General features: G+C 45.5%; 1 protein-coding gene across 1 annotated transcript; it reads right to left on the bottom strand.

The window, feature by feature from the left end:
* Positions 1-606: 606 nt before the first annotated feature.
* Positions 607-18,510, bottom strand: CFAP97D1 (CFAP97 domain containing 1). The gene is made up of 6 exons (XM_033169652.1): positions 18,318-18,510; positions 15,067-15,137; positions 10,494-10,612; positions 6,073-6,196; positions 1,805-1,857; positions 607-735 (listed from the first exon to the last, which is right to left on the bottom strand). The coding sequence occupies exons 1-6, from the start codon at positions 18,436-18,438 to the stop codon at positions 672-674; spliced, it is 552 nt and encodes a 183-aa protein (XP_033025543.1). The 5' UTR covers positions 18,439-18,510; the 3' UTR covers positions 607-671.
* Between the last annotated feature and the right edge of the window lie 55 nt (positions 18,511-18,565).

Raw genomic sequence — 18,565 nt, 5'->3', positions numbered from 1 at the left:
GCCAAATACACAGTGCTTAAAGGGTAAAGGGACCCCTGACCATTAGGTCCAGTCACGGACGACTCTGGGGTTGTGGCGCTCATCTCGCTTTACAGCTTCTGGTTCATGTGGCTAGCATGACTAAGCTGCTTCTGGCGAACCAGAGCAGCGCACGGAAACGCTGTTTACCTTCCTGCTGGAGCTGTACCTATTTATCTACTTGCACTTTGATGTGGTTTCGAACTGCTAGGTTGGCCGCAGCAGGGACCAAGCAACGGGAGCTCACCCCGTTGCAGGGATTCGAACCGCCAACCTTCTGATTGGCAAGCCCTAGGCTCTCTGGTTTAGACCACAGTGCCACCCGCGTCCCTAATACACAGCGCTTATCTGCTACTAAACTTCAATCCAAAAGCAAGGAAGGAAGTATGGTAGCTCCAAACCACAACATATGGGCAACATTTTCAGCAGCAGGTATTCTGTTGACCGTCTGGCTGCTAGGATTTGCCTTCACAGCAAATACTGACGTGGCTCCAATATTCCTTTTCATGAATTTGAACAGAATCCTGAGAAGGTGTGTGCCCTTGGCGCTGGCAAACTTGCCATAAGGGAAGCAAGGAAGAGACGTTCTTTCCGCGCGTCATGTTTAATTCTGAAACCCTAACAAAGAAATCAGCCAGTTGTTGGCGGTGCCATCAACTAGCTGTTGAACTTCGAACAGGCCCAAATGGTTTGCTATTCCTCACACCGCCTAGCTTCCTGCAACAAATCAGAAGGGGAAATGTTAGACAGGGAAGCGTAGCTGTTTCATCAGAGAAAGGTGGGCCCTTTAATGCTTTAGTTACAGGTGGGTAGCCGTGTTGGTCTGCCATAGTCGAAACAAAATAGAAAATTCTTTCCAGTAGCACCTTAGAGACCAACTGAGTTTGTTCTTGGTATGAGCTTTCGTGTGCATGCACACTTCTTCAGATACACTTAATGCTTTGTTAGGCTAACGCGGGGCCACAAGTCAACCTGCCAGGGCTCAGCTCCAGAGCCTATTTCCCGTGCCAGGATTTAACCCTGGATCCAACAATGAAGGAATTCAGAGAATAGAATCTAATCAAAACTAAGCAAACACAACTCTATACAACAAAAGTATAATATGCACTGAATGCCCCAATGCAATTGGTATTATGACTCAAACTAATATCCACACAAGGTATTTATGTACAATCACAAAGAACTTGTGTGTGTGTGTGTGTGTGTGTGTGTGTATAGTTTTGCAAATTGCTATTCAATATAACTGAGAACAAGAGTTCGATAGTTCAATCTTCCAGATAAGACTGTATACACGAAAGGCTCTGGTTGACGAGACACCCAGGTATGGTCCTCATTTCATATGTCTTCTTCAGGGCAGTTGAGATACATTGCTAAATGGCACATGGCAGGCTGTCATTGCATTGTATGTACAAAAAGGCATGAAAGACAATGCAAAAACATCATAGATATTACAGTGTTAGACTTGCATAAAAGTCAAGTTCATGCTCATTATTGGGCCAGCTTTTGATTTGCATGGGTGCTGAGCTCCTAGTATAATGCTGATTCAGAGGCTACTCCAGTAATACATGAAACAGCCCCCAGAGGGTGGAGATTTAAAGAGACCAGAGCATTCAGTCATACTCCGAGCTGTTGTATAGGGTTTAACCCTGGAGCAAGTTAAGTAAGGTGTCTGGTGCATTCTGCAACATGTTAACACAATAGTAGTGCATTTGTGGTAGATTTATTCTGCTGTAGCTGTGTGAGTGTATATACACACACCATGGTCTGGACTGTGCTTCATACTTACTCGTGGTTTGAGATTAGAAAGCGAGTGCTGGTCCTCAGATATTTCCTTGAATTCTGCAGGGGTGAAGACAACCAAGGTCACAAACTTGTCAGTGATGCTATTTTGCTTGTTTGAAATGGTTTCTATTTGATTTTACAAATATAAATTCATAACAATACCAAATACATATCCGTATAAAGAGATTTCTCTGAATCTTGAGACTCCCCCCCCCCCCGTCCCCTCCATGGGTCCTATTGTCAACATTCTCAACTGTGTATTATTTCATTGTGATGCTATTTAACCAATGCTGTTGGATCTTCCTGACCTTGAGGCTAAATTGCTGTAGCGCATTCTATGCAGGGCTGGGCTAGTGACGATGATCCCAAACCAGCAGCTGGTACAAAATGCAGTTAATTTCCTAGTGTAGGTGCAGAAGAACCAGAACTACATTATATAAACATGCCCCTTTCCTTCTCTGTGACCCACTGCATTTGACTGAGCAAAACTGCCCCCTAAGTTAGACTCAGATTCTTAGTGGCTTACCGGAAGGAAGGAAGGAAGGAAGGAAGGAAGGAAGGAAGGAAGGAAGGAATCTTTCTTTGCATCGGCCACCAGCCATAGCAATAAAACAAACAAAATGCGGTATACAGAAGATAAAGGTAATAAGCCAATTATATAAAATACATTTTGGGGGGTTTGGATCAATAGTCAAATAATGGATCTTCTTCTAATTGCCCCGGCAAAAAACCTTGCAACCTTTGCTGTCACCTGCTCATCTTGATCTGCCAAGGGAAAGGACACTGTAACAGTGGTTGGGCGACCCGGAATGGACAGTAATAGTAATAGAGGGTTTGTGGTCTTAAGAACATAAGAGCCCTGGGGCTGGATCAGGCCAGTGGCACTTCTAATCCAGCATCCTGTTCTCCCAGTGGCCAACCAGATGTTTGTGGGGAAGCCTGCATGAGCACCCTGTCCACCTGCGATTCCCTACAACTGATATTCAGAGCAGAGTATCAGGGACTGGGAAGAGCAGGAATGGTGGAGACCAGCTCCCCAGCCTGAACCTTCCAGAGAAGAAGAAGACAGTTCAGAATTACAATGGGTTTGAGGGAGATCACAGCTCAGAGGCAGATGAGGGGGAAAGCTGGGAAATAATGGGAGAGGAAGAAGAAGCACCGGGGGGGGGGGACGACGACAGCTGATGGACACAGTGTCTTTAGAAAGCATCCCAGACCACCTCTCTCCCAGATCCCGACGAGCAATGAAAGTAGGAGAGCAGAGAGCTCAGAAGTAGAGGGCACATCTCAGCACCTGTAGTGATGACGCATGAGAGAGAGTGGGTGGAGACTCACTCGGGGCAACGACATTATTCCAAGAGGTAGCATTTCCAAGCCTCTCTCTGTGAATATTGAATAAAAAGCAGTTGGTAAGAACTTTTCCTTGTCTTATCCGTTCCTGGTGGCCTGCCCGTGGGGGTTGGATCCACTGCCGCCTGACACCGTGTGGTGTAGTGGTTGAGAGCGGTAGGCTCGTAAACTAGGGGACCGGGTTCGTGTCTCCGTTCCTCCACATGCAGCTGCTGGGTGACCTTGGGCTAGTCACACTTCTTTGAAGTCTCTCAGCCCCACTCACCTCACAGAGTGTTTGTTGTGAGGGAGGAAGGGAAAGGGAAAGGAGAATGTTAGCTGCTTTGAGACTCCTTCGGGTAGTGATAAAGCGGGATATCAAATCCAAACTACTCCTCCTCTTCTTCTTCTGTGACAGTGGAGGTATAAAATCCAACAGGATTTCGTCAGGAAGTTGCGGGACACGCGCTGATTGGAAACGAATCCATATGGCTGCCCTGGAACATTTGCAGGCACAAACAGTATCGAAAACCGTACTGGTCACCTGTAACATGCACACCACATGCCATCATGAGTGCACAATGGGGTGGGGAAGTTGGGGTATGTGCAACGAAGGAAAGTGTTTAGGCCCGGGTACGGGCGATCTGTGATGGTAAAGCATCATCGCCTAGTCCCCAGTTTCAGAAGAGGAACAAAGAGGCAGAAACTTTTGTGCTAAGAGACAAAAGGTTGCAGCTGTGCCATCTGCTTCCTCCTCTGCCTGTGGGAGGCTTGCTGACATCGAGGAGACGCCGCTCGACTTTTTGGGAGAGATTTTAATTCCACCGACAAAAGAAATCGGGGCAGGCGGCTTTGCACAATAATGAGACCAGGGAGGAGGGGGGGGGGGAACGCTGAAACGTGACGGCGAGCGACACAAACCCTGCACCCTCTCCCTTCTTGCTAATAACAAGGTTGGAACCGTCGTTTCCCACGCATGAGCTTCGGGAAATGCGCCTCGCTGCTGCTCCCACCCTGTTCCCACCCCCACCCCCCGCAAGATGATCATAATCGGTTATCATATTGTACAAATGCTGGCGGGGGCAGGGAGAGCCGCAAAATTGATTGAGCTTCTACATTTCAGCAGCCACTGATAAAAGCAGGAAACGAAGTTCTAGGCTCACCCTCTAGGCAGAGGGTTGACGCTTTCTATGCTTCAAAGGAGATCTCTCTCTCTCTCTCTCTCTCTCTCTCTCTCTCACACACACACACACACACACACACACACATACACACAAAATCTAGATATAAGTCACAGTGTTGAGGCAAAGGGGATTAACCCCTTCCGCCTGCACCAATTCTCTGACTTCTAAAGTCTGAAGTCTTTTTCTCCCTCGGCAGCAGTTGCTTTCCGGATAAGAGCACCAAGTTTATGATGTATGGTTCTCTACAAGATTGGCGTGCTTCTTGCAGCCTGATGCTATGTGGGGCATGCTCTCTTGGAATGTGGTGGCGGCCCAAAGGGCCACAATAAATGTGATAATGTGTACCCCTGTAAATCCTTGAGTGTGCTTCTAACAGAGAAGTTATGGTAGCCCGTTACTTTATGAAACCGATGATTTTGCAAGTTGCCGCCCTCCCAAATGGGGCAGAAATACAGCTCACATGTGAATCACAGCTCAAAGCTAGAACCTAAGTTGCTACATGGTGCAAATGGCTACAGGTAACACAGGTTCCCAACCTGCACACTAACACAATGTAACAGAACACGGTGGGAATCAGAAATTAATCGGCAGAAATTGCCAGGGCTTATTGCGAATGTGTAAAACATGAAATGGGGTAATGATGTATATGATTAATGGAAATTGAAATGCTTTGTTTGAAATTTTATAAATACAACTGCCTGGACCAAAGGGTGGGGTTGCAGTTTTGCGGAACCATCCGACTGTAACCTATTGCTTTGCAATAAACAATGTTGGACTCCTAACTCCTCGCATTTCTGCGTTTTATTGGCGTAAACTCAGGAGATATGCTATTTTTGGCTTACAAAAATTTGGGCACAAGCCCAATCCTAGGAAACAGGTCCCCCCCCCTCCGTTTCAAAAAACACTTGTGCACTCAGTGCAATTGGTCATCCACTGTCTGCACCAGTGGGCAGGCCCAAACAGAGGGGGGGGTCATATGGGCTACTTGGCCTGGGCCTCCGATTCTAAAGAGGGCCTCGGTCAGCATGTTCACAATCACTCACCACTATTTAAATGTATTTTTTTAAAGCACTGTTTTGTCTTTATATGAAGATACGGTTCAAGCCTTGAAATAAAATTATTTGTCAGCATAACTTTTGTGAAAATTATTTGTATATTTACTTATTTATAAGACTTCGGAGATCCCCAGGGTTAAAAAAAGGGGGGGCACATTATCTACCTGGCCCAGGCCTCTGCCTGGCTCTGCAAGGGCTTGCCAGTGGGCAGAGAGGGAACGGGGTTGTTTTGATCCAGCTTAACACCTTCAAATTGGATTGAAGTCGGTTTGGGGAGAAAGGCATCAAAACGCAGTATTTCTCAAGAAACTACAGGATAGATGGGGATTTTGGCGAATGCTGAGTGTCCCCAGCTTTGCAAAACAGCTGTGGGAGACAGGAATGTGCACACAGCCTCCTGATTTCAGTAGGACTTATTTTCAAGTCAGTGTGCGTAGGTCGGCTGCCTTAACATGGTATATTTAATTACAATCCACACACATTTTTCTACTCTCAGTGTCCTGGTGCTGGACACAAGCTCACATTTGACTTTTTCACATGTCGCTCCACTTGTTTTGTTCGCAACTATTATACCTCACCCACCTCTTCAAAGTACGGCCAGGTTGGCCTCATATAAGCTGAACCTTGAAGGCTTGAACGTTTTTACAACAAAGGAAATGGAGGTTGTTTGCATTTTTGATAAATATGGGGAAAGGTGCACTTGCCTCCCAGTCAATCTCTGACTGCCTCCGGTCATAGGTTGGCTTTCTCTCTCGGATCCTCCTAAGGATACCCTGATTCTCCACGGTAATCCTCACAGTTTCTATGTTCTGCTTCTGCCGCTGTGAACTGCAAAACCCAAACAGGTTAAGGCTAGGGTGTGGAGAAACACTCCACATTCCCAGGGGATGCCCCGGAAAAGTGAGGAAGGGGGTTGGTTTTGGCACCAAAGTGTTGGTTCTGGCCTTTAAAGCCCTAAATGGCCTCGGCCCAGTATATCTGAAGGAGCATCTCTACCTCCATCGTTCAGCCCAGACACTGAGGTCCAGCTCCGAGGGCCTTCTGGCGGTTCCCTCACTGTGAGAAGTGAGATTACAGGGAACCAGGCAGAGGGCCTTCTTGGTAGTGGTGCCCGCCCTGTGGAACGCCCTCCCATCAGATGTCAAGGAGATAAACAACTATCTGAAGGCAGCCCTGTTTAGGGAAGTTCTTAATGTTTGATGTTTTATTGTGCTTTTAATATTCTGTTGGTACCCACCCAGAGTGGCTGGGGAAGCCCAGCCAGATGTACGGGAATGAATAAATAAATAAATAAATAAATAAATAAATAAATAAATAAATAAATAAATATTATTATTAGAGAGTAGGTGACATACTTTTGGCTGAGGTTCATTATCATTATTGGTGGCATCAGGTGTTCCTATTCTGCTAGCACAAGACTTCTGCACAAAAAATAAAATATTCCCCTCCAGTCCCCTACAGCGTCCTCACACTGCACCCTCAAAATCAGTTCTGAAGGGTTTGGGAGACCTTCCAGAGCAGATCTGGGGGTGAATGGAGAAGTAGAGGAAGGATCTCACAGTGCGAGTAGAGTTCTGCTGGTGGAACATTGGAAAGAGCCCATCATGTTTCCAACTCTACAGTTCTATGATTCTAAGACGAGTAGCTCATGGAGATGCTGGTTTCTGGCTGGAGTGTTGCTGCCTCAAAATCTGCAGCACCTTTGACTCCCTGCAAATACCATTTTATTGGGTAAAGGACCCGTGGACAGTTAAGTCCAGTCAAAGGCGACTATGGGGTTGTGGCACTCATCTCACTTTCAGGCTGAGGGAGCTGGCGTTTGTCCACAGACAGCTTTCCGGGTCTTGTGGGCAGCATGACTAAACTGCTTCTGGCGCAATGGGACACCGTTATGAATACCAGAGTGCACAGAAACGCCATTTACCTTCCCGTCGCAGTGGTACCTATTCATCTACTTGCACTGGTGTGCTTTCAAACTATGTTTGCAGGAGCTGGGACAGAGCAAGGGGAGCTCACTCCATCGCAGGGATTCAAACCGCCGACCTTCCAATCGGCAAACCCAAGAGGTCTAAACCACTGAGCCACCGGCATCCCTTTTATTGGGTACTGCCCCTCCGGCTGGAACCAGAAATGATCTAGGAGATGTATCTCTAGATCCCTTGTGACTACGTGGGGAATCCTGTGACAGCTGTCCCACTAAGGAGAGGCTCTTTCTTCAGCCATCGCATATTAAAATCCACCTCATTAGGATGCAACTGTCCCCACCCAAAAATGTGTGACTTTCATTAAATGGAAAAGACAGCAGGAGGATGGGATGCAGATGAGCATCTGTTGAGAACATCACTCCTCTTGACTGGTCATGAGCCACTCAAATAGCTCTTGTCACGTTATCGCTATAAAAATGCAATAAAAGTAGAAAGTTTATTCTTAGACGTTTTCCTTTGCCCTCCCCACTCTGGGAATAAATTAGGAGGAGGGATCCAAAATCCGTAGCAGGGCAATTAAAATGTCACAGAATTGTGAGCAAGCTTCCGAGGTCTCCAGGACTCGTAAGAAGATTTAAGTTTTAAGCAAAAGGGAAGATGTACCTGACTTAGTGTTAAAGCCCTAAATGTTTGTTCTGTTATTTTTATTGTTATTATCTCCCCCCCCCCTTTTTGCCGATAAAAATTACAATGCAAACTTTATCCCCGTTTTTATTTCATCAGTCTCAAAATGGAGCCAGTCGGGAGAGATAGGCAACTCACTAGAGATTAAGCTTTCCTATTTTATACCGTATGAACGAACAGCTTACTGTCATGAGAAGCGGCTGGTTCCGAGACACCCCTTTTTACGACTCATGTATTAAATAGATAACAATGAGGAGGAAGCCTATGATGCAGGGAGGACTCCAGCCAGGGTCTCCAGCAGGTTGGCCTTTGGTGGTTCACCTCCTATGGAGGGTCCTGGTCCCTGAATACATCAGGTAAGTCCGGCTCTGTGTGCTCTATAGGCCAGAATTCGTGCTGGAATTCAGTCAGCTGACACCCTCTGGGCCAGTATGGCAGACCCTACAACATTTCTCTGGGGAAAATAGGGACACCCTATTCCCAGGGTCGGCAACCTAAGGCCCATGGGCCACAAGCGGCCCATGGGGGGGGGTCGTTTAACCGGCCCACAAGCCGCCCCCGAACTGAGCCGCCCGCTCGACGAGTCCCCGCGCACTGCGCTAAACCGGTGTGGCGTGGCACGGGAACTCGTTTCTGTGGCGCCAGAAATCGCGTCTGCGCAGACGCAGATACCGGAAATTGTGTGCGCGCATGCGACGATCTGGCCTACGGAGGGATCTCCACTGGAGTGAACCGGCCCAGGCGAGGTAAACATTGTTGACCCCTGATTAATAATAATAATAATAATAATAATAATAATAATAATAATATACCCCAGACACTCCCAGACTGGGAGGCTTCCAACACATATAAAAAACATAATAAACATTTAAAAACTTCCCTATAAAGGGTTGCCTTCAGATGTCTCCTAAAGGTTTAATAGTTACTTATCTTCTTGGCTTGTGGGGTGGGTTGAATAACTCCATACCCTCCAACATTTTTCTGATGAAAATAAGGACGTTCTAAGGAAAAGCGGGACGTTCCGGGATCAGATCAGAAACCGGGACGGCTTCTGTAAATCCGCAACTGTCCCTGGAAAATAGGGGCACTTGGAGGTGCTAGGATGGGCACACCAAGCCTTTTAAACCCTCACATTCAAGTCTTGTTTAATTGCCACATCATGTTGTTGTTGTTGTTGTTGTTGTTGTTGTTGTTGTTGTTGTTGTTGTTTATACCTCACCTTTCTACCTGACAGGGATTTGAGGTGGCTTGCAGTTGAAAATAAAAACTGCTAAACACACACACAAACACAATTGTTGTTGTTGTTGTTGTTGTTGTTGTTGTTGTTGTCGTCTATCGATGTTTAATTGTTTAATTTTTAAAATGATTCCCCCCTGTGCTTTTTCTGTATTCTATATATCTATTAAAACCATACAAATAATTACAATAAAAATAGCAAGGCATCAGTCCTTTCTTTAAAAGCAATCAGTTCCCCAAAAGCCTCCTGGAACAAGGAAGTCTTCACTGGAAGGACAACAAGGAGGGAGCCAGTCTAACTTCTCGAGGGAGGGGATTCCAAAGCCTGAGAGCCCTTTCCTGTGTCCTTGCCAAGCGTGGCCTGTGAGGGTGGCGGGATCGAAAGAAGAACCTCCCCGGAAGACCCCACAACCCAGGAAGGTTCGTATGAGGGAATACGGTCTTTCAGATAGCTTGGACCTAAGCTGTCCGTGTGGCGCTTTATAGGTCGTAACCAGCACTTTGAATTGTGCCTGGAAACAGTCAGTGGAGTTGTTGCAGTGAGCGAGTGCCTTGCTTTGGGAATCCAAACACCAGCTTCTATCTCCAAGCACAGCAATTGCCTCTGGTCTTGTGGGTCCTTCTTGGACCAGAACAAAACCATCGCAGCCCCAACTGGAGCCTGCCCCAGTGCTAGGGGGGGGAAGAGGCCTGCCAATCTATTTATTACCTGCTTCAAGGCAGAGCAGAAAAGGAACCATAGGTGCTGGCTCCTTGGACCCCAGGGTGCCTGAGCACCCACAAAATTCCCCATGAAGGGGCCGGGAACCCACAAATTTCAGCCCCAGGGCCATACATGCCGCATGGCACCCACGGCCCCGAACAACCACGGCTGCGGGGCCAAGCTGGCACTCGCGGAAGGATAGTGTAGAGCAGGGGTTGGCCATCTAAGGCCCGTGGGCCACAAGCGGCCCATGGGGGTCATTTAACCGGCCCATGGATCCCCACCGCCCGCTCAGGGAACCCCGCCACCTGCTCGGTTGGCTCCCGTGCGCCACGTTAACATAGCTGTCAACTTTTCCCGTTTTTAAAGGGAAATTCCCTTATTCCGAATAGGATTCCTCACAAGAAAAGGGAAAAGTTGACAGCTATGCACGTTAAACCGGTGCAGAGCAGAGCGGGGATCGCCTTCCACAATGTTGGCCGGCTTCCCATTGGCTGCAGCAAGCTCCTCCTCTGCGCCGGAAATAACGTTTCAGCGACCCCTGGTGTAGAGGCATTAAAGACTCACAACTGCCCACCTCTTTTTTTGGTACGGGTTCCAGCAGTCCACCAAGCCCGTGCCGCGATATATATGAGCTAGGCGTGTCGACAGGGTCTTGTTTTCCCGTTCAATCAGCCCAATTTTCTTTTGGGCGTCCTGTGGAAAGAGAGCGCGAGAGACAGGAACTGTGAGTTTTTTTGGTTTTTTGTTTTTTTTTTCCAATTTTTTGTTTATCATATAATAAGTAGAAGCTCTCAACCCCCTCCCCAATTCCCCCTCCCACAATCTTATTTTTTTAAATAACATTTTTACACATACTCATGTCCCCCGTCCCCAAGGATGTAAATTGTTTTTTTATTTTACATTTGGCAAAAAAAAACCACATCCCACCTCCCCGGCCCCTTTCCACATGCCTATGAGCGTGACAAAAAGTAAAGCAGAATGTGAACGTTTTAATTGAGGAATTTTTGCCAGTTATTTTCTGTCCTGTTGGGACTGTGCTACACACTGCAGGAAGAAAATATATACAGGGTCTTAGGGTGCCTGCATATTCCTACTGCAAGGGAAATGGCAGTTTGATGGAAGGGAAGAAGACTGTTTTAATTGGGGAAAAAGAGAACGATCTGTAGTGTAATGTTGCTGCTGCTGCTGCTGCTGCTGCTGCTGTTGTTGTTGTTGTTTAATATAATTTTCTCTTCTACAAATTTCCACATTTACATTCATCAAAAAGAATAGACAATACATTTATTCATCAACTTCCCTCCCCTCCTTCCATGGTTCATTCTAATTATCTTCTGCTGCTGCATATTCTAATTACTCCATATTAGTTTTTTCCTTCCAGCTTAATTATATAGTGCTGACTTTACTCTAATCCTGCTAGCGTTTTAAATTGCTTGCAATGAATCTTCAGATATTTCGCAAATATTTCCCACTCTTCTTCCTGATCTGTTATTCTACCAGTTAAACTTGACATTTCTGCATATTCCATCGATTTTGTCTGCTGTTCCTCCTTCAGCAGTGTGGTGTAGTGGTTAAGAGTGGTAGGCTCATAATCTGGTGAACCGGGTTCGCATCCCCGCTCCTCCACATGCAGCTGCTGGGTGACCATGGGCTAGTCACACTTCTCTGAAGTCTCTCAGCCCCACTCACCTTACAGAGTGTTTGTTGTGGGGGAGGAAGGGGAAGGAGAATGTTAGCCGCTTTGAGACTCCTTCGGGTAGTGATAAAGTGGAATATCAAATCCAAACGCTTCTTCATGGTGTCATGGTTTTGATTTTAATTTTAAAATATGTATATACCAGACTAAATGTTGATGCTGTGACATTGACATTGCTCCCTTTTCTTAAAAAGAGTATTAGTTGTGCCCATACTTTTTTGTTGCTGTTTAATTTGGTAAATGAAATATTCGGGCGGGTGGTGATGCTGCAATGATAATTTATAAGTGAGAAACATTCCCTTATTTGGGAGATTTGACAACCTTTTATTAAAAGTTATGGGGTTGTATCCAACTAACTAACTAACTAAATAACTAACTCAGAGGGGACCTACTGAAACGAATGGACAAGATGAACTTAGGCCCTCAGGTGATGCGGATGCCTGATTATCGTCTTCCAAAGCAACTACTCTATTCCAAACTTAAAAATGGAAAGCCTAATGCTGGTGGTCAACAAAAGAGGTTCAAAGACTCTCTCAAGGCAAATCTAAAAAAATGTAGTATAAACACCGACAACTGGGAAACACTGGCCTGCGAGTGCTCCAATTGGAGAACAGCCTTTACCAAAGGTGTCATGGGCTTTGAAGATGCTCGAACTCAGGACGAAAGGGAGAAACGCGCTAAGAGGAAGGCACACTTGGCAAACCCTCACCATGATCAACTCCCGCCCAGAAACCTATGTTCCCACTGTGGAAGGACGTGCGGATCTAGAATTGGCCTCCACAGCCACTTACGAAATCCCTGTTAAAACTCCTGCAGCTAACTGGAAGCCGCAGAAGCCTCATCGGACTTTCAGGTTCCAAAAAACAGTTCGCAAACTGGAACACTCACTTTGCAGCATTCGGGAGTCAAAACGTCCGAGAACTAAGCTGTTCAAAAACCAAGGTACAACTGTAGATATATATAAAAATATTTGGGGGTCTACTGACAAATCCAAATCTTACATTGCACAATGACATCTGGCATTTTGGCCAGCACTGCCAGAAATACCTTGTAGTCTCTTGTTCAATGATGAGCAGCTCCGAGGAGCTGAACAACAAATAGTTTTATGCAAGAGCTATGCAAAGCACATGATTTTCTCCCGCAGCTTTTGTTGTTCAATCGTTCAGTCGTGTCCGACTCTTCGTGACCCCATGGACCAGAGCACGCCAGGTACGCCTATCCTTCACTGCCTCCTGCAGTTTGGCCAAACTCATGTTAGTAGCTTCGAGAACACTGTCCAACCATCTCATCCTCTGTCGTCCCCTTCTCCTTGTGCCCTCCATCTTTCCCAACATCAGGGTCTTTTCTAGGGAGTCTTCTCTTCTCATGAGGTGGCCAAAGTACTGGAGTCTCAACTGGAGTCTCCCGCAGCTACTGTCTTGCTTTTAGCCCTACCTCATGCTCGGGCCTGAACTAAGGGGAGTGACCTTCAAAATATGGTGACATTTACCCTCACATCTACTGCCACAGGTGCATTGAGTGTCTCCGTATTATCTTGCTCCACAATCTTGGGGAGTTTTAGCTTCTGAAGAAAAGAGAGTATGGAGACTTGATTAGATTTGCTAGTAGAAGAAAGGTCTAACTAATACGTTCTACAGCTTCTTCGTTAGCGCTTTTGAAGCCACGGTACAATACAGTGGTACCTTGGCTCTCAAACTTAATCCGTTCCAAAACCAAAGCGTTCCAAAACCAAGGTGCGCTTTCCCATAGAAAGTAATTCAAAATGGATTAATCCGTTCCAGACTTTCAAAAACAGCCCCTAAAACAGCAATTTAACATGGATTTTACTATCCAACGAGACCATTGATCCATAACATGAAAGCAATAAACAATGTACTGTGTGTGGTCACACAGTCAATCAATCAGTAGCTGAACCGGGTTCCACACAGTAACACACACAAAAGAGCCGCGAAAACAAAAACGCAAAATAAATACCAAAAACAGACAGAGCTCAGCATAACACTCAAAACGGAATTGTGGCACTCAAAACTGAAGTTTTGGCACTCAAATCGGAAGTGTAACACTCAAAACGGAGCATGTTTGGCTTCCAAAAGCAGTTCGCAAACTGGAACACTTTGCAGTGTTTGGGTTCCAAGTAGTTTGAGTTCCAAGGCGTTTGAGGACCAAGGTACCAAAGTACTTTTAAAAAACAAAAACAAACCATAAAACTATTCAGATGGTATGCTAAAATGCCTCACCTACTTTTCTCCTTTTTTTAAAGGAACTTTGCTTATCAAATTGCCGAATGCAATGCATTTCAGATGTTCCCTTTAGAATTCACATTTTTCCTGATATTGAGGGGAACCAGATCATTTGTGTTTCTATTCCACCCTTTGGATTTCTTGTTTATTACCCTGGTTCTTTTTCTTCTGTGCTTAGTCACACGTATTATGTTATCTGTTATTGATTTATATACTGCTTCCTTGCCCAAATGAGTTTCTAAGCGGTTTACAAATGTAAAACCAATTACCGTATTTTTCCTTGTATAACACCCCCCATGTATAAGAAGGCCCCTATTTTTGGGAACCCAAATTAAGGAAATGGGGGGAGCTTGCCCAGAGTTGTCAACCTTTTTTGGGGGGGAATTGCCCACAGTTGTTGAACTTTTTTTTTGGGGGGGGGATTGCCACCAAACACTCACACACCTGACCGCCGTTGCCAATCGCATGCCTCGCCAAAGCCACTGATCATCACCAGAAGCCGCCAATCACCTGTCCAATCTCCGCAGACAATCTCCTGCTCACGCTGCCACCAATCGCCCATCCCGCCACAGCACTATCCGTGTATAACACAACCACCAATTTTTAACATTTTTGAATAAAAAAAACCCATCGTCTTATATACAGAAAAATACGGTACATATAAAAAAACCAATTACACATGATTTAAATACACAACGAAACAATTCCGCTCATACTTTTAAAAACACCCATAAACTTAGTGTAGTTTTATTACACATGCAACCGCAAAACAGCCTAATTCCATAGATTGTTCCCAGATAAAAGCTGGAGTCTGGAGGGGCCCTGAATATTTTTTTTTTAAAAAAATAAGCACATCCCATTCTCCCTAAATGTTCCCACCTCATTTTTCAGCTAAAAAATGGCTTCAGGAGGAGAAGCATGGAGAACAGAAGTTAACCTTTCCCAACCTGTTGATTCCCCACTCCAAATTGCACCTGTTTTCCTTCCTGCAGGGTTTTAGACATGTGCTTTAGGAGGCCAAAGAGATGTCTGGAACCAGATAGCATGAAAAGCTGCATAGGGTTTGATCAGAAGCAGAAAAGTCATGGGCAAAGTGCAATCTCTGTGCCCTGCCTTTTGAAAGGATCTGGGTTTTTAGTTGCATTTGCTTACACCTAAACAGTCTAACTTTATGCCCAGCACCAGCACCAATTGCAAAAGGAAAGCTCATGTACCTGTATCTTGGAAACCTTGAAGTAGAGGTGAGTCTTGGCTTCCGGAGGTTTACTATCCACGTGACTTCTAGCTGCCAGGAGAAAAGAAAACGATTGTTTTCGAAAGGGTAGAAACAGATCTCTGCCCCTATACATACAGGTGAAACTCGAAAAATTAGAATATCGTGGAAAGGTTCATTTCTTTCAGTAATTCAACTTAAAAGGTGAAACTAATATATGAGTTACAGGTGAGTAGCTGTGTTGGTCTGCCATAGTCGAAACAAAATAGAAAATTCTTTCCAGTAGCACCTTACAGACCAACTGAGTTTGTTCTTGGTATGAGCTTTCGTGTGCATGCACACGTATCTGAAGAAGTGTGCATGCACACGAAAGCTCATACCAAGAACAAACTCAGTTGGTCTCTAAGGTGCTACTGGAAAGAATTTTCTATTTTGTTTCGACTAACATATGAGATAGACTCATGACATGCAAAGCGAGATATGCCAAGCCTTTATTTGTTATAATTGTGATGATTATGGCGTACAGCTGATGAGAACCCCAAATTAACAATTTCAGCTTTGGGGTTCTCATCAGCTGTACGCCATAATCATCACAATTGTAACAAACAAAGGCTTGACATATCTCACTTTGCATGTCATGGGTCTATCTCATATATTAAACTCCAGTAGCTAATGAAAACAATTGCTTACATAAATGGACTTTTCCACGATGTTCTAATTTTTCGAGTTTCACTTGTATTACCTTCAAATATCCCGATCTAGTCTACGCTGCTTTTCCAGGTACTGAGATTCCGAAGGACCAGGAAAAAAAAAACTGTTTATGTACACGGCAATAGCGAGCCTTGAAAGTAGGGGAGCAAAGAGCTTGAAGACAGAGGGCACATAGCCGCACCCGCAGAGGAGACGATGAGAATGAGTGAGAGAGATGGGGGGTGGAGATTCATTCGGGACACGGCCATTATCCAAGAGGCTGGGTTCTATAGCCTCTCTCTGTAAAGACTGAAATAAAAAAAGGACGTCAAGAAACGTTCCCTTGTCTTTATACTTTCCTGGGCAACCACCCTTGTTGCTCCTCAACCTTCACTCCTGCCTTGATGGTGAGAGCCTGATAGGGCTTTCGATAAGGCAGTTCAACAGCCTTTGGGTTTTGCTCTCCTTCCTCGGAACTGCCGCAGCCTGTGCTTCCAGCCTCCCTCTCGTTCAAAAGGAAGCAAACCTAGGCGCCCTTAAAACCCACTTACCTGTAAAGCCCATAAATATGGGGCAAAGCAGACAAAACGACAACCCATTTGCCACCAGTAAGTATAATGAAAAGTACAGAACAGAAAATTGAATTACAGCAGCTGTAAAGCTCCAGCCCCAATATTTTAATTGGGCTTCCTTTTGTTCCAGGGCTAAATAAATATAGAACATTGTTTCTGAAGCTGACAAACTGCATTGAGGTTCTCCTTCCACAGGCTTCCTACGTGTTGTTAATTTGCTCATAAGCATGGCGTGCCAAGCTTTAGGCGACCATTTCTCAAGAATATGGATTTTGTTTCCGGTATTTGGCAATTTAAATCTGTTCAACAGAATTTGCCATTAAGTATATGTTTTTCTTAAGGATGCATCCTTCGGTACAACCCAGGAGTAACAACTGTTAGGGGTGCGAAAGGCATCTTTTGAATCTAACTAATTATTAACTTCTACAATATCCTTCTGAAACATGTGGGCATTCTCATCGCTTGGGGAATCTGGGAGTGTGTAACAATAAATCCAACCATGTAAATAACACATGGTGCTGTTGCAGTAATTCAGTTCGCGTCAGAAAGAATAAAATGTTGCAAGGGGCAATAGGATATTATGGGTGATCTGGGTTTCAATAACTTTTGAGAGGTCAAAAATGAGAACTAAACACCCAGATTGTTGGATAACCAGCCTCATAAAGCCAACATGCTTAATTCTAATTAATGCATGAAGGGGTTAATACCACAGAGTGAGCTGTCTTGCCAGGCTTAGCTATGTCACTTACAGGGGCAGAGGAAGGGGGGGGCGATGGGAGCGTACCGCCCCGGGCAGCGCGATCCTGGTGGGGTTCCATCGCAATTGCACCCCTGCCCACGCTGGGTGTCCCGCCCCCAGAATGCGCACTCCGCCCCTCCGGGCGGCGTGCCCCGCCCCCGGGATGCGTGCCAGCCACACCCCCGGAGCATGAAGCTCTGCTACTGGTCACCTACTGGTGTCATTTGCTTCTATTACACTATCCTGCTTTAAGTGTTTTCGGCTGAGCTTTTTGAGTTTGTGTTTGACGGGGTGTTTACACTTGCTGTGAGCTGCCCTGGAATCTTGAGTAAAGCAAGGGGAAGCATACAAATGGTTTTAAATTAATAAATATATCTACAAGTGGCCTGGCTCGCTTACTCGAGTCATCTGGAGCTCTTTGTTATCAATCGCAGTGTAAGATACAACTCACTCTCTCTTTCTCTCTGGGGCAGCTATTCAATCAGACTGCCTCAGTTGAAGCAGGGTTCATTTCATCAGTTTTGTTGGAGGCCCAGCTCCATCAAGCACCTCCTACCCCTGAACTGTGTTGTCTGGTCATTATAGGAACAACTATTCAGAAAACTGGTGTGCCTTTTTATTTTAATTTTCCTCTGCCCTCCCTTTTCCTTTTACCTTGTGTGTCCTTTTTCTTTGTTTAGATTGTAAGCCTGCAGGGTGCGACTGGATGAAGAGCAGGGTGCAAATTCTCTAGATTATATATAGCATGAGTCACTTAATCTCAGGGTGGTGGATTCGAGCCCAACGCTGGGCAAAAAATTCCTGCCTTGCAGGGGGTTGGACTAGATGACTCTCGTGGTATCTTCCAACTCTACGATTCATATAACACAGAATGAAACAAAGCAATCTGGAAAACCAAACCACCACAATAAATCAAACTTCTATCGCAGCTCTGTGAGATGTAAATATCCAGCAGGCTCCAGCCAGTAGGCTCTTTTCTGGCAAGCACATGCTTGCAACAGTATGGTGTCTGGATAGTGCCCGCTGAGCTGTCAAGGGCTGGCTTTATATTGATGCTCCTGACTTTCAGCAGGTGGGCGGATCGCTTGAATCTTGCATCTCTTCCAGCTTTTAAATCTACATTCCTATGCACGCTGGAGAACCCCCGATTGAACAGAGTGGGGCTTACAACTTTCTAAGCAAGCATTTATAGGATCACCCAGCACAGTTATTGTACTCAGCAGGTTTAGGATTGCAAGAAGTTAAGCCTACCCAGTTCTGTTTTGCCACGAAACACATATTCACCAGTACGGGACTGATTCCTTGCACAGGCGATTCTTTGCCTAGAATTGGCAACCACCACAGGGAATGTCAAGACATCAAAGCCGCTCATCTTGGTACAAGCCCACCACTGCCAGGTCCCAAGTCAAAAAGGCAAAGCTTGGGGGCTTAGCTTCTGAAGACCACCTCCCACTTGTTGTCATAGATGCCACAGCTGTGACATCATTGGCTGTGAAATG

Source organism: Lacerta agilis, chromosome 14 (assembly GCF_009819535.1).
Source record: "Lacerta agilis isolate rLacAgi1 chromosome 14, rLacAgi1.pri, whole genome shotgun sequence".
Classification (NCBI taxonomy): Eukaryota; Metazoa; Chordata; class Lepidosauria; order Squamata; family Lacertidae; genus Lacerta; species Lacerta agilis.
The sequence above is the reverse complement of the archived record's forward strand: the minus strand, read 5'-3'. Positions and strand labels throughout refer to the sequence as shown.

Coding starts and splice junctions, on each gene's coding strand:
- CFAP97D1 (XM_033169652.1), bottom strand. CDS start 18,438: ATGAGCGGCTTTGATGTCTTGACATTCCCTGTGGTGGTTGCCAATTCT. Junction 10,613..15,066: donor TCAAGGTTTCCAAGATACAG/GTACATGAGCTT, acceptor CTCTTTCCACAG/GACGCCCAAAAGAAAATTGG. Junction 736..1,804: donor TTTCTAATCTCAAACCACGA/GTAAGTATGAAG, acceptor GATTTGTTGCAG/GAAGCTAGGCGGTGTGAGGA.